Source organism: Quercus lobata, chromosome 5, assembly GCF_001633185.2.
Source record: "Quercus lobata isolate SW786 chromosome 5, ValleyOak3.0 Primary Assembly, whole genome shotgun sequence".
Lineage (NCBI taxonomy): Eukaryota > Viridiplantae > Streptophyta > Magnoliopsida > Fagales > Fagaceae > Quercus > Quercus lobata.
Genome location: NC_044908.1, coordinates 69,374,290 through 69,390,415, shown reverse-complemented (window position 1 = coordinate 69,390,415; position 16,126 = coordinate 69,374,290). Strand labels below are relative to the sequence as shown.

Genomic DNA, 16,126 nt, shown 5'->3' with positions numbered 1-16,126 from the left:
AAAATGAGCAAAATACCCCCCCTAAACCTCTAAAATGTCCAAAATATCCCCAAAACCCAAAAATTACCAAAATACCCTAAAAACCCAAAAAATGCTTCCTAAACCTAAAAAATGACTAAAATACCCCCTAAACTTTAAAAATGACCAAAATACCTCTGAAACCTTAAAATTACCAAAAATACCCCCGAAACCTAAAAAATTGCCAAAATACCTCTGAAACCTATAAAATGATTAAAATACCCCAAGACCTAAAAAATGACTAAAATAACCCCAAAACCTAAAACAATGACCAAAATATTCCAAAAACCTAAAGAAATGACCAAAATACCCCCAAAACCTAAAAAATTACCAAAATACTCCATAAACCTAAAAAATGACCGAAATACTCCCCAAACCTAAAAAATTACCAAAATACTCTATAAACCTAAAAAATGGCCGAAATACCTCTAAAACCTAAAAAATAACTGAAATACCCCTGAAACCTTAAAATATTACCAAAATACCCTGAAACCTAAAAAATGATCGAAATACCCCTAAAAACCTAAAAAAATGACCAAAATAACCCCAAAACCTAAAAAAAATGATCAATAAAAATCCCTGAAACCCAAATTATGACCAAAATGCCCCTAAACATGTAAGATGACCAAAATACACCTGAAACATCTAAAATTACCGAAATAGAGGTTTCAGGGTATTTTGGATGTTTCGAGGATATTTTTGACAAATTAAAGGTTCTAAGAGTCTTTCATTCATTTTATAGGTTTCGAGAGAATTTCAGTAATTTTTTAGGTTTCGGGGTTGTGCGCCCCAGAAATGAGACTATTGGGCTTAGCCTCACTTGGGCTCACTACTTATTTATAAGGTGGGCTTTAGGATTTCCTATTTTGGGTCGTTCTCGGCACAGAGACTCAAAGTAATATCCTTTCTCCCTCCCTGAATGACTGTTTTTTCTCCCTTTTTTCTGAACCCTCTTTTCTCCACCAACTTCTCCTATTTATAGCTTTGAGTTAGTGGGGAGATCATGATTATTGCCATTGTTAGTGCAATTGAAGGTCCAATATTATCTGTTGTAAGTGGATATTTAGGTGAGAGTGGAATGCAGTGATTATGGCTTTGGAACTTGGTTCCAACTCAGGTTAATATGCTTGGTAGTGATGTTTCTTGAACTGCCAAGCATCCTATGGTACGTCCGGACAAGGTTTCATTGTTTGTTCGGGCAATTTATGCCGAGCATCGATTAGGGGTCGAGGCTCAAAACTCGTAGTTCGTGAAGGTAGTTTCAAGCAGAATTTAAAGTAATGGGGCCATGCCATTGGGCCTGAACCCAGGGCCCAATTGGGTCTTGGGACCTCGGTGTCGTATAGGGGTTATTTTGATCATCTTTTAGATTCTAAGGGTATTTTAGCCATTTTTTAGGTTACGAGGGCATTTCTGTCATCTTTAGTTTTAGGGTTATTTCGATAAATTTCTAGTGTTCAGAAGTATTTTGGTAATTTTTAGGTTTTGGGATATTTCGGTAATTTTTTAGGTTTCGGGGTATTTTGGTCATTTTTAGGTTTCGAGGGTATTTCGATCATTTTTTGGGTTTCAAGGGTATTTGGTATTTTTTGAGTTTCGGGGGTATTTTGGTATTTTTTGAGTTTCAAGGGTATTTTGGTATTTTTTGAGGTTTTGGGGGTATTTTGGTCATTTTTTGGGTTTTGAGGGTATTTTGGTAATTTTTAGGTTTCGGGGGGGTATTTTGGTCAGTTTTTGGGTTTCGGGGGTATTTTGGTACTTTTTTAGGTTTCGAGGGTATTTTGGCCTTTTTTTTTTGTTTCAGGGGTATTTTGGCCATTTTTTGGGTTTCAGGGGTATTTTGGCCATTTTTTGGGTTTTGAAAGTATTTTGGTCATTTTTAGATTTCGGGGGTATTTTGGTCATTTTTTGGGTTTCGGGGGTACTTTGGTCATTTTTTGGGTTTCGGGGGTACTTTGGTCATTTTTAGGTTTTGATGGTATTTTGGTCATTTTTTTGGGTTTTGAGAGTATTTTGGTCATTTTTTGGGTTTTGGGGGTATTTTGGTCCTTTTTTAGGTTTTGGGGGGTATTTTGGTCATTTTTATGTTTTGGAGGTATTTTGGTCATTTTTTAGGTTTTGGGGGGTACTTTGGTAATTTTTAGGTTTCGAGGGTATTTTGGTCATTTTTTGAGTTTTGGGGGTATTTTGGTCATTTTAGTGGTTTTTAAGCATATTTGGTGATTTTAGAGATATCAGAGGTATTTTGGTCATTTTAAAGGTTTCATGGGTATTTTGCTAATTTTAGAGATTTTGGGGATAATTTTGGATGTCCAAGGGTATATTGGTAATTTTGGAAGATTAGGGGTATTTGCATCATTTTAGGTATTTATGGGTATTTTGGAGGTCAAGAGGGTATTCAAGTAGTTTTAGAGGTATTTGGGTCATATTGGGTTAAATGGATGGATTACTAATTAAATGGGTTGGGTTGGAAATTGATAATTAATTTATATATAAACGGGTCATAAATGGATAAATGGGTAATTATATACCCAACCCATTTATGACCCAACCCCCCCATTTGCCACCCCTACTTGTGATTATTGTTGGCATTGTCATTTGTGCTCGAGCATAAAACAGTTTTGCGTCTATATTGATAGTATGCACAAATTTGTTTTCTATTCTAGCAGATACCTTGGACTTAACCGTCTACCTATTTTGCACATTAGAATCAGCTTTAGGCTGTGTTTGGTTCGTGTAAAAGCATTTCCGGAAAATATTCCATTTTCCGAAAATACTATTTTCCGGAAAGGAAAATGTTTTCATGTGTTTGGTTGCATTTCAAAAAAATTTTCGGAAAATATTTTTTGGTGTTTGGAAAAGAAGAAGGAAGAGGCAAAACCTAGAAAAACACTTACAAAACCCAGAAGAATCGGCGCGATCTCGCGATCGACAGCACGATCAACGGTGTGATCTCGTGATCGACGGCGTGCGAGGCACCGTTCGCGAGATTGCGCGATCGACGGCGCGCGAAGCACCGTTCGCGATCTCGCGAAGCGACGATCGACGCTTCGCGAGATTGCGATCGGCGCGGTGCTTCACGAGATCGCCATCTCGGTTTGCGATCGACGGCGTGATCTCGCGAAGCACCATTCGCATCGATTGCAATCTCACGAAGCATTGATCGGCGCGGTGCTTCACATTCGACGGCGCGATCGATGACGCGATCGGTGCTTCACGATCGACGGCGCGTCTGTGAGCTCTCTTGTTCTCCCTTGCACATCCCCAGTTCCAGAAATCATTTGAAGTGAAAATAGGAACGGAAATGGATTTCCGTGGTCAACGCTACTAATTTACGGTCAACTGAAAATGATTTCCGAAAAATTCAATTTTTGAAACCAACCAAACAGCCTATTTTACGGAAAATGACTACCTGAAACCATTTTCACCCAAAACAAACCATCTATGTTGCATTTTTAATTTATCATTAAGGTGTAATTCAATAGTTACAATGAAAAAGAAAAATTTAAACTATGAACTTTTTGTTAAAAACACCAAAAAGTATCAATTAAGGTACAAGGCTCTTTACTTGTCCAATATTCATAAATATGCGTACATAAAAGTAGTTCTTACACTACATTATATAGAAGGTATATTATTCAATTGTGGTGAAGATCTCCTGCTTTTGTTGCATTTGATATTATATCATATATTTCACGCTGTAAGAGCATTTGCAATAATTTGTATAAAAATTCATGTTTATTTTAGTATAAAAACTGACTTTTTCTATTTTATATATTTACTTTTCAAAACATTATATATTCAGATTATTTATTTTACTTTTTTTTTTTTTGATAGGTAATCAAAGTTTTATTTCATAAAAAGAACATCATGTTCATGATAGTGAACACTTAGACCTCAAAACAAATACAAGTACTTCAGGAAGAGATACGAATACAAAGATTTACATTATATTTCATCAAAATATCATTTTTATTTATTTTTAAAAATTGTTTCTCCTTCTTAATACACAACAACCATCATTCATTCTCTTTTTACATCTTTAGGATACATAAAAAAAGAATAAAAAACTAAATACAAAATGAATAGTATTAATGTAAATTTATGCAATTATATGAGTTATATTTAGACAAAATTGTATAAATTTTACATATTTTTCTATTAATCAACCACTGTGTGAGTGATCTAATTCTTCAGAAGTGATGCACAACCATCGGTCACGTAGAATACAGAAATAGCATCGGAGAAAAAAGAAAGAATATTCTATTTGTAGGACCTTTTTCAGTGTTTAAAAAAAACAAATCGCTAGGACTCTCTACGTAAGTCAACTAGTCAAGCCAAATCGAAATTATTCTGTCCTGCTGATAACATGTGGTCTAGCAAAGTTCTCATACCAGTCGAGCTGTCATGGATCTAAGTGTCTACTCTTTACATAACATGCTTGTTTAGAAAGAGGAGAGCTTACAATTTTCACAGTGAAATGGTTCACCACTTTTGATTGGCAATGGCAGGTGATCCATCCTTTCTTCCTTCCACCCCAAGTCCCCCATATATTCTTATCAGTCTTCTTTTGATCTCCCAAAAGGGTCTTGAGCTAGTTACATTAAAGAGGCTTCATGGGAACCAGGGATGAAGGAGAAAATGCCAAGTGCTTGCTAGCTGGTGAATATTTAGCAAATTGATGGTATCTATTTCCTTCCAAATTTTCTTTTGACAGGATAATAGGTAAATCTGCAGCTTTTTTCTTCTAAACTTGCGAGCATTATATTGTTGTATCCTGTTAGATTCCTCCCCTCTTTCTCTGTACAAGGGCATGTGAGAGGTCTAATACTAGGAAACTTCGTCTGTTGCATCCCTTGGGCATAATCAAAGCAGCCAAATAAATTCAGAAACTAGAACATGTAAAACAATAGGATCAAGTCTGTTCTATTGCTTTTTATCCTCGAGCAAAGTCATTGATCGATTTTCGATATAAACGAGATTTTTACCCAGATCTCTTATTTAGGTAAAATATATTTTACCATGAGCTAACTGGATCTCTCAAAAAGAAGTAAAATATAAATCCACTTTATAGTAACAAAATCCTGGGGGCAAAAAACCATAAAAGTTCATCCTTTTTTTGTTCTTTTTGAGGAACATAAGGTTCATCCTTTAAGCAAGAGAAGAGTCTTGATTTCTATGAAAACATAAGCCGTACCAGGTCCCAAGATGACAACTCCTTTTGTCTTATCTACAGCAACAAAATTGATGATTAGAAAAATTGCTACATCAACAAGCATTAGACATCATGTAATTGAAAATTTCTATCAAATAAGATTCTTATTTTCTGTTGCATCTTATAGCTTCTCCAAACTTTGGGACAGAAACTATCTCTAGCTTTTATCCCTCATATATTGTTTTGGAAAATAATAATGATAAATCGAAGAGTAATGCTAAAGATAAAAACTTCTTTACAAGAAAATTTACAAACTGTTCATGTAGTTAGTGGTTATTGATAAATGAAAAAAATGATGTTAATAGTGAACCTAGATGAAAACCAGTAAAGAATTAGCTACAACAACAATTTGTAAAAAATGTTGTAAGATATTTTGTGGCTTTAGCATTAATCTAAAAAAAAGAGAGGCTAATATTCAAAATATTACTAGGCAAAGATAACAAATTTTTACCAAATATACATTAGAAGTAATAGTTCAGGCAGAGTTAGAAGTTCACTGAAGATCCATAGCTTAAAAACCATGATTAGACAATGAATCTTTTTGTGTATAATCTCAAAATTCACCTGTAGCTATCCCCCAACTTCCAAGGGAAGTAGACTGAGAGGGTGCATAACTATGGTAACTGTTCAGCAACATAAATTAAAATGTAAAGTAGAACACCACTCACTTGCCTCCTTGAGACTGTTTCACACCAGCTCGTGACTGTTACACACAAGCAATTGATCAGTTATCACTTGTGTAAACATAGAGCATGAGAGACAGAATGAAACCTTGAGCTAAACAGTAAACAGGACATGAATATGACACCATATTATCATTCATGAGAGATTCTACAATCATCAGAAGTATGCAGTTTGAGAGTTCTATAAACTCTGAGTAAAAGCTGTTCACAAATTGAGGGTGTGGACCGGGTCAAAAACCACCAGGTGCATCTATTTCAAACCAAAATTTCATCACAGACGTAGTTCATCAAATCGACAAAGAACACTCAGTTCCAATCAAAGATTCAAAATTCTTGCAAGATGGAAAAAATGTGAAGTTCATTAATGGCAAGTGTTGATTTCAGTCATTCGTAAAAGTGCCCCAACAATCAGCTGCTACATTTTTCAATCCTGAGGGGGAAAACTCAGAAACAATAACAGCATAGTATTAAAAGTACTACAACAGGAAACAAGAAAGAATCTGTCCTCCGAGATTCAATGTATTTACTGTATCAAATAACTTAATTCTGGCTCTACTAAAACACCTTATATTTTGATAAACTAACCATCAAGAAACTAATTCTCAATTCAAGTATTATGGTAAAAGTTTACTACCTTGTCACTCTTCACTTTGCACCTATTTGTATCCTTTGTTTATAAAGTCAGTTTAAAGCCTTTTGACAAGAAATCATCCCTGCAAAATGGTGACCAATACATCGAAGTTGTAAGTTAAACGAAAATAAAACCAATAACATATCATCACAACCATCCAATTCTTTCAAATAATAGATATTATAGACTAGCCTCAAACACCAATATGTGAATCAAATTAAACAAACTTGTAAGCTGAAGAGAACCAATTAAAGAGACCGGCTGCTAACATTATTGGTAACCTATCAAGTTATTTAAGAAGGATAAATTCACACATGACAAAACTTATTAGAGAAACCAGGTAAAGAAATTGGCTTGAACAAATAATTAATTAATTAATTACTCAAGTTTATGCTATCTCACGTTCTCTTTCTGTAGCTTTTCTTCATTTCCCCTTGTGGTTGCTGCCTCCTCCTCTGATCCATTCCATCACGACCTACAGGAACAAGACTTTCCACATAAAAATCCGCACCAAATGATTTTGGAGCCCCTTCAATCCTCACTTTCTCGGCTCTCCTCTTTCTAATATTATACCAAAACAGCTTCCTCTTCTCCACTGCCAAAAGGACCTTATCACCACTCTTAGAATAAGCTAGAGGCACAATGTGTCCAAGAGGCCTTTTCAAACTGGAATCTGCAGAAACTTTGAATAATTTGGTCCAAGATTCCTTCACCCCATACTCTTTCATTACCCATATATCAACATAGACATGCCTGTAATTCAATATCACGCAGAGCCTTCCTTCCAAGACCCCCACATCCATTTCAAAACCATTATCAACCTTACCAGGTAGTGGTACATTTTGAAACTTATCAACCCCAAGATCAAAAGCAACAATCATATACAGTCCAAATCCTACAGATGCCACCCAATGCACAGCACCACAAGCATATACACCATACCCTCTTCTATAAAAAAGCAGATAATTAAGTTGAAATAGAAAACGAACATAATAAGGAAGGTCGTTGATTTTCCTCCATGAATTACTCTTCAAGCTATAAACTTTAACCTCCGCATAAAAAAACCCATCTTCATCATCACCAACAAGATCTCCCTCATCATCTTGAGCAACAAATTGCACCATCCTCACCACCTTGTAATCCTCGCTAATGGGGTCGCGCCCAAATCCATAAAACGCAAAACGACGAAGCTCAACGCCACCTGGGTGCTCAACCGGCTCAAAAGGCAATCTCTGTGACTTCTTAGTTGATGGATTCCACAAAGCCATTTCGTTCTCAGAATTACAAACAGCAACCAAGCCATTACATGACCCAAAAACTTCGGTTATACCCCAGATCACTTTCAATGGAGCGCTGAGTTCTATGGCGGTTTGAAGCGATTCGAACTCCACCATGTACAAATACCATTTCTTGAGAATAACGTTGAGATTTGTTTGGGTGGCTAGGGAGTGGTTAAGCTGTAGCTTGATGAAATCTGGACCGTCTATTTGGGAACACCAACGTTTGGATACGCATCTGAACCGTACGAGAGTTTTCACAGGAAGTTGGTACAGAATGTCAGAAACCACATCGGATGGGAAGTTAGCGTTCAGAACCAGCTTAAGGTTAGGCATCATTTGGCATAGGTTAGGGTTGGCTGCCATTGATAAGACTGATAAGGCTTCTTTCTTTCCCTTTTCCATTTTCTGGAATTTGGGTTTGTGGGTGCGAGAGATTTTTTTTTTTTTTTTTTTTTTTTGAGAAATAGGGTGCGAGAGATTTTGGTATTGAAAATACGAACAAAAGTGAAAAATAAAAATGGCTGAAAGGATGGGTTTTTCTTTTCGAGAAAATGTTTTTTTTTTTTTGGGTGAAACTTCGAGAAAATGTTAAAGTTAAGAATTATTTTACAAACAGAAAATTTGGTAAATTGTTATTAAAAATAAAAAAATAAAATTAATGATAAATTTAAATAAAAATTAATAAAAATTTAACACGTGAATAATTTGTAAAAATATTATAAAATAATTTATTTTCGGTATATTTTTGTTTTTGTTTGCTTTTGAGTTATTTTCATATCTCTATTTTTTTTTTATATTTGGTACTTTTTGTCACTTTTGGATGGGGATCGATATGGACAACTGTCCTTTCTATCCTTATAATATGCATGTTAGTTTTTCGATTATGAAATTGTTTATTCAGATTTCAGAAGAAAAAAAAGAAAAGAAAAGAAAAAGATTAGGGATAGCTTGATGAAGATTTAAGGGTGGAAATGCCGAAATGGGGCAACTCGAAACTGCTAAAACAGGAATGTTTAGGGGTTTGTACTTTGAAGGGGCAAATTGTGCAGTGAAGTCAGAACTTAACTTTTTAATCTTGTGGGTCAGAGGTTATTAGTGAGGACACTAGAAATGTAACAATTTGGATTCATTTGGACCCACTGGGCCTCATATTACAGACATTTACATCTCAAAAGTTCTGTATCTATTGTTTTCGACCAGGTTTTTATCCTTGACCAAAAAAAAAAAAAAAAATAAGATAGCAAAAAGGAAAAAGAATAGGAAGGACCAAATTCTTATTCAAGTCAACATAAGTTGATTTCCTCCTTGTCTTTATACAAATTTCGGAGCTTGTTTTCCTTAAAATGATGCCATTTTTGGATAAATTTTGAGGCCACCGCACATAATCTTTTTATTCTTTTTTTTTTTTTTTAAGGAATCTTTTTCTTTCTTTTAAGTCCGGAGGCACACTACACGAGAAAAGAAAAACCATATTTAAAGCTCACTTGCTGGCAAATATTAAGTGAATGAGACCACATCTTTAATGGGATTGACTCGATTGAGATCTAGATTTCGCATATTGGACAAACTCAAATTCACGCTTGGTATCAAATTTTTAGGGTGGGGTACACTCCTTCTAAAAGAACTGATTCCAGCATTTATTCGTAGGACTACGACTATCATGGCTATTTGCCAAAAATAAAAAATAAGTGTACCAATGAGATTTGCTTCAATTTTTTTTTTTTAAGTAAACAGTGATATTTAATAAAACAAACTTGAAAATGGTAATATTAGTATTTTAAGTCGGATTTATAATACATTTCATAATAATCAGAATAAAATTACAAGTTATAGACAGAAATTATAAACAACGGACACTAAACACATATTTGGCTGTGTCAAAGATCCATGCAAATAATACAATAATTGTCAAAAATTGCAATTAAGAAATAAAAAATTAACTTTTAATCTCATATCTTTGTTTATTTATTAATACTTACATTAAAGGGTCTGGTTAACATGTGTCTTAAAGGTGCAAGTTAAAGATTAATAAATATTTAATTATGAGTTGTAATGCACACTTTTTTTTTTTTTTTTTAAACCGGAACCAAATTTCATTCAATAATAGCTAAAGAATCATGATACAGAGCATTCAAAGCTGGTGGCAAAGAATCCTCCAGCCAAATTACATCATCTATAATGTTTTTTGCATTACGTGCTAAACTATGGGCAACCAAATTTGCACTCCTCTTCACCTAGTGTACTTCTGCCCACCTTAGACCCGAGATGAGCACTTGGATCTTCAAATATGTGGCCCAGCCGAGGCAAGTTAGCCTTGTTGGAGTTGATTGCGTTGATCACTTGTACACAGTCCCCTTCAATGACCAATTTAGAGAAACCAATGTACATAGCAAATTCCAAAGCTCTACGACAAGCAAGAGCTTCTGCCTCTATGGTAATGTGTGCTTTTTTAGATACATGTGTATAGTAGATTTTTTCATTAAAAAAATATAAAAATTATTTAATTAAAAGCATTAATGTATCTTAACTAGTACCCTAGATATTCATTAACAAAATCCTATATTAGAAAAGTTTTTTTTTTTTTTTTTCACTTTTTAATCTTTTAACTTTTCTAATTTAAGGGTAAAATTTTCAACCAAGGAGACAATATAAGTGAATGAGACAGCATATGTGTCACACCCCAAACCCCAAAGGGTCCAATGCATGAGAAAGATGTCTCAAGTACCTGTAGATTTTTCTTTTTTGACAATTCAATTCACATAAATCATATCAAGTACCAACACCAAGAATTATCATAATAATTCCATTGAATATACTCTCAAAGTAAGTCAAAGTTCTAAGCAATAATTACAAAAACCATTGGCCACAAAAGAATAGAGGTCTGAATAAGTAATTACATATCATTAGCTTATCCCATCAGTGGAAATAACATCACAACCACTATAATATACAAAAGAATGAGTCAAGCCTATTCTAAGATGTACATCATCTAATATCTCCATTACAAAAGTTCAACCTCCATCAGTAGTTAGTCTAACTACTGTTAGCTACCAAGAAGCTATCTCAAAAGATTGTTGCCTACTCTAAAAAGTTTATAAAATAATGGAATGAGACAGAGCCCAGTAAGTAGCATAATTAATGGGGGTGAGGGAAATGCAAGTTTCATCTTCAATAATAATAATATGACAAGAATGATTAAATAATGAAACACAAAGTTTCTCAAAGTAAATACCCTGAAACTATATACTATAATATGTGAGCATCAACAATATAATTTTCAAAGCCATAATATCTAACATAAGATAAATTATCACAGATATACCACACTACCACATAGACTGGTCAGGGGATCCACCCATTCACAACTGGCATGATATTGTCCTCTCTGGTATGCAAACTCTTGGCCCCATGGACAATAGTCTCACCCATACCCTCAAGGTTTTTCTCTTCCCCCATGGGCAGCAGAGAGCGCGTCAAATAGGACCTCTCTTGCATGTGGTCTTTTGGCCCTATGGACAGTGGCCTCATCCACACACAATCAAGGAACCTCTTCCCCCCATGGGCAGTAGGGAAGAACGCATCATCCAAAATGAAAGAGCACTGACTTGGATCTGATTCCGTTGTCACAAAGACTACGAAAACTAAATCGGGTGATCATCGGAAAATCACACATGACATAGTGTTAAAACCAGATAAAGCTCACATGTTACATATACTTTGAAACACATAGTTTATATCTAGGTAATTTCAGAAAAAAATTAAATAATCTAACTTCCATAAAGTTTGTAAGGTTTTCAATTTCATTCTTGTCAAAAGATTTTCTATCAATTTCCCACATAATAAGACAAGATAAGCATCTTTAAATTTTCTAATATACCATAAAATCTATGATTTCCTTATCAAAGATTAAATAAAAGATGCTCATTTTTCCATGTCAACAATTCAGGCATTTCCCCAAATGCAATACCAAATATGATGCATTTTCATATATATGATCATTTATATATTAAGGTTACGACACAATAGTTTTAAGGAAAATATAGTTTCCATAGGTAGTTTCCAAAAATGTCTAACCCAAAAACAACATTCATGCAACATGGTTATTTTTCCAAAAATCCCATTAAAATGCTACTTACCTCGCAACTGCAAAAGCCTAATTCTCCAAGCTCCAAGGAGATTAGCTAGAACCTAAATAATGTAAAGTAAACCTATCATAATAAGCATAAAGTTTGAAATGTATCTAGCTACATTTTAGGAATTGCCAAATGAGCACTTAATAAGGAAAACCTAGTATTTAACCTCATCAACAATAATATATTTCACTTCCAAAGTTTCTCAACAAATTGATTCACAAGGCATAAACTCTAATTTATAAAATTAACCCATTTAATATCATCTCCAACATCATGACTAGCTTCCATAAATTTACACTACATCATTAAGTGACCCATGAAGGCAAAATCAAAATATCCTCCAAGGCAAAAAATTTAGAACTTCAACTAACTCCAAATGAATCCAATGGCAATGGAAAAATTAGATTTACCAACCATCACATGTTATAACTTAAAACATACATAAACCTTAGGTAGTCATCATTAGCACAAATCATATACCCACTCATCAAATAATTCCACCATTACAAAACCCATATATAAAAACACATAAATATCATTTCCAATGTTCATAAATCACATGGGTATCATTATTAAAGTTTGGATAAAAATATAACCTCAAGCAAAGTATAAAACCCACCAAAAAGAATAGAAAATTTTACCTCAAATAAAGGGATGATGATGCTTAGGGGTTCCTAAGGATTTTTCCGGTGGTCTTGTTGGAAAAATGATGGTGAAAATGGTGGTGGTGGTGTGGAAGTACCGGTGAGAGAGGATATAAGAGTAGAGAGGAGTGTGTTTAAGTGAAAAGAAAAGAAAAAGGAACAAATGAGAGATATGGCCGGACATGAGAGGGTGAGATGGATTGAAATGGGTGGTGGGTAGTGGGGTTAGGTGGGGCACGTGGGAACTTAAAAAAATTTGATCTTTTTTTTTTTTTTTTTTTTTTTGACTGACTGGGACGTTACAATATGCATTTTTAATGGGATTGAGAACTAGATTTTGCATATGGACAAATACGTGGTCTAGCCGAGGCAAGTTATCCTTGTTGGAGTTGGTTGCATTGATCACCTGTATAGAGTCCCCTTCAATGACCAGTTTAGAAAAACCAATGTCCACGGCAAGTTCTAGAGCTCTACAGCAAGCAAAAGCTTCTGCCTCTATGGTTGTGTGTGCTTTTTTAGATACATGTGTATAGTAGATTTTTTTAATTAAAAAAAATATAAAAATTATTTAATTAAAAGCATTAATGCATCTTAACTAGTACCCTAGATATTCATTAACAAAATCCTATATTAGAAAAGTTTTTTTTTTTTCAATTTTTAATCTTTTAACTTTTCTAATTTAAGGGTAAATTTTTCAACCAAGGAGACAATATAAGTGAATGAGACAGCATATGCATCTTTAATGGGATTGAGATCTAGATTTTGCATATGGACAAACTCAAATTCATGCTTGGTATAAAATTGGGATGGGATTCCTTCTAAAAGAACTTTTAATTGGATTACAATATTTATACGTAGGATAATGATATATTCATTATCAATTCTACGAGTTACATCTCTTTCAATGTACACAATCAAGCAATCATTCATCCATTAATCTCCCATTGGATTAATTTATTTCAAATTTGTTAAGATCTAAATGAGTTTTTACTAAAGTTTAAGAATTAAGATTAACAAATTTATACTTTTGTTGTTGGGCTTTTTTTCCATATTTTAGATCAAATAGTTGTTATTGGGCTTTTTTGTGTGTTTAAAAATGTCAAAGATATTGTTGAAAGGATCATATTCAAGCTTATTTCAGTTGGACTTAAAAAAAAAGGGTTAGTGTGTTCAAAATTTTATTTTAGGGGTCAAAACAAAAAAATAAAAACAAAAATTATATATAATATATATTTTTTCGATAGTTTAGTGGTTCAATTGAACCCCTGGACTTCAAGTGGAGCCACTCTCGACTATCATGGGTATTTACCAAAAAAAAAAAAAAAAGAATTTAAGTGTACCAATCACAATATGTCACTAACGCATATTGTAGATTTGAGTGTGTATTTGATTGTGTCAAAGATCAATGCATATGCTGCAATAATTTGGCTTGAATAATGCTAGAGATACAAACTATTTTATAAACTGTTAATGTGATGAGTAATTATTAGTAAATGAAAATGTGATATTAATGGTGGGTTTAGATGGAAACCAATAAGAGGTTGGTCACACCAACATTTTGTAAAAATGTTGTAAAATAATTTGTGCATGTAGCATTACTCATTTAGCTTACACATGCATACTTTTCAAAACATAAAATAAACATGTTAAATATTTATTGGCTTACACACAAAAATTAATTATGATTGTATGTGTTTTTATAGATACATGTGTATAGTTTGACTTTTTTTAAAAAAAATGTATTAAAAATGATTTAATAAAGCATTAAATGCATCTTAACCAATGTACATTTGTTAACAGAATCCTATAATAAAAAAAAAAAAACTTTTTAATCTTTTATCTTTTCTAATTTAAGGATAGAAATTGAAAATTCATCCTCTTCAATGTCTATAAAAATGTGAAATGCAAACTCCGTCAGAGTTTGAGCTTATCTGATAAATCGATCATTTCATCCATGTGAATTAGTTCACATAATTTGCAAGCTTTATCTCAATGCCTTAATCAAATTTTCGTTTTTAATCCAATATTAATAATCCCTCCCACTTCCATCTCAACTCCTACTCATATTTTTATATATTAGTAATTGTTATTTTGAGAAAATTGTATGTACAATTTATTGGATACAGTATGTCAGGTTCTTCAATTAAACTCAAAGATTTAGTTGTACTGAATTTGATTACTCTTAGAAAAGGTAACTCTATTTGTACTATATTGATAATCAAGCGTTTGGAAAGTAAAACATAAATTGTACTTAATTTTTACATTTTAATCTTATGTCCAGTATTTCTAAAATCCCCAATAAGCTCGATTCAAATATTTCTTACAATCAAACCGATTCAAATAGAATTACACCCTAGTTTTATACTTATATAAAATTAGCTAAGAAGAGTTACATACGTGGTCTCTTACCATATTAGTTGAAACTTGAAAGAGATAATAAGACCAATTAGTTTGGTTTTACGTGAAACTTAAACATTGACGGGAATTTGAAGATTATAAAAAAGAAAATTCACAAAAGGTAAAATTTTAAATTGGAGAGTGATTTGAAGAAAGAAAAAAAAGTAAAAGCAAGATTTTAATGAAGTTTGGCCTAACGACCTACGTCCACAAATGAAAGTTCTTGGTATATTTTTACTATATGACTTGTATTTACAATGAGCCCAATATAGACTTTATAGGCCAAAATGAACATTTGCCATTTTCACCAAAACTTTTTAACAAAATGCCCATGTCCTGAAACTATTTAGCAAAATACCTCTATTTTAAACTCGATTTTTTAAAAATCTAGTTTCATTGAAAAACTAGATTTTAGAAAATCGAGTTATGTGAAATCAAACTTTAAAAAAAAAAAAAAAAAAATGGAACTCGAGTTTCTTGTAAAATTTCTTACATTACTCGATTTTCATCAAATCAAGTTTTTCATTGAAACTCGATTTTCTAAATATCGAGTTTCAAAAAATGAGTATTTTACTAGATAGTTTTAAAACATGAACATTTTGTTACATCTTTTGGGTGAAAGAAACAAATGTCCATTTTGGCCGAGCTTTATATATATTAGAAAACGTTAAGTCCTAAACTAACTTAGGGTTAGTGTCCTTACTCTACAAGTATATAAGCTTACAATAGATATAAGCTATTGGGTCGTAACTCGTAATATCTCTAAAGCCGCCTCAAATTTATCATTAAAAACCTTAAATTTGTAAAGTATTGAGTGAATAACATAATCATTCTAGAAACGCGTAAGACAGATGTTGGTCGTAGCCAATAACCACAATTTCTGATGATGGTTGACACTATGATGGTTTTCTAGAAATTGTGTTGACAAATGGAAGCATTGTGTGTGGACAACGTTGTTAGTGGCCTCACATCATGTGGTTTGTGGCGTGCGTCTACTCTCAAAAGACTCATAAATGATCAATGGTTATCATCAAAGTTTCTGGAATCTGTTGTGTGTCCTCCTTATGAAGTGAGTTCTTTTTTTTTTCATTAGTGGTGGAATTGGAAAGCCATGTTGATACGAAA

At 33.3% G+C, this 16,126-nt stretch overlaps 1 protein-coding gene and 1 long non-coding RNA gene across 4 annotated transcripts; both read right to left on the bottom strand.

Annotated features, from left to right (window-relative positions):
• Positions 1-4,153: 4,153 nt before the first annotated feature.
• Positions 4,154-8,296, bottom strand: LOC115992026 (F-box protein CPR1-like). Of its 3 annotated transcripts, none has more exons than XR_004092399.1 (4): positions 6,950-8,296; positions 6,551-6,629; positions 5,798-5,936; positions 4,154-5,248 (listed from the first exon to the last, which is right to left on the bottom strand). XR_004092399.1 is itself a non-coding variant. In XM_031116064.1 (3 exons), the coding sequence occupies exons 1-2, from the start codon at positions 8,227-8,229 to the stop codon at positions 6,590-6,592; spliced, it is 1,320 nt and encodes a 439-aa protein (XP_030971924.1). In that variant the 5' UTR covers positions 8,230-8,296; the 3' UTR covers positions 4,154-5,248; positions 6,551-6,589. The 3 variants fall into 3 exon arrangements, 1 of the variants encoding a protein (XP_030971924.1); XR_004092398.1 differs by having other exon boundaries at positions 5,902-5,936; XM_031116064.1 differs by lacking the exon at positions 5,798-5,936.
• A 2,955-nt stretch (positions 8,297-11,251) lies between these two features.
• On the bottom strand, positions 11,252-12,797 carry LOC115989052. The gene is made up of 3 exons (XR_004091764.1): positions 12,602-12,797; positions 11,964-12,015; positions 11,252-11,468 (listed from the first exon to the last, which is right to left on the bottom strand). It is a non-coding gene; the product is annotated as an uncharacterized LOC115989052 (long non-coding RNA).
• Positions 12,798-16,126: the final 3,329 nt, after the last annotated feature.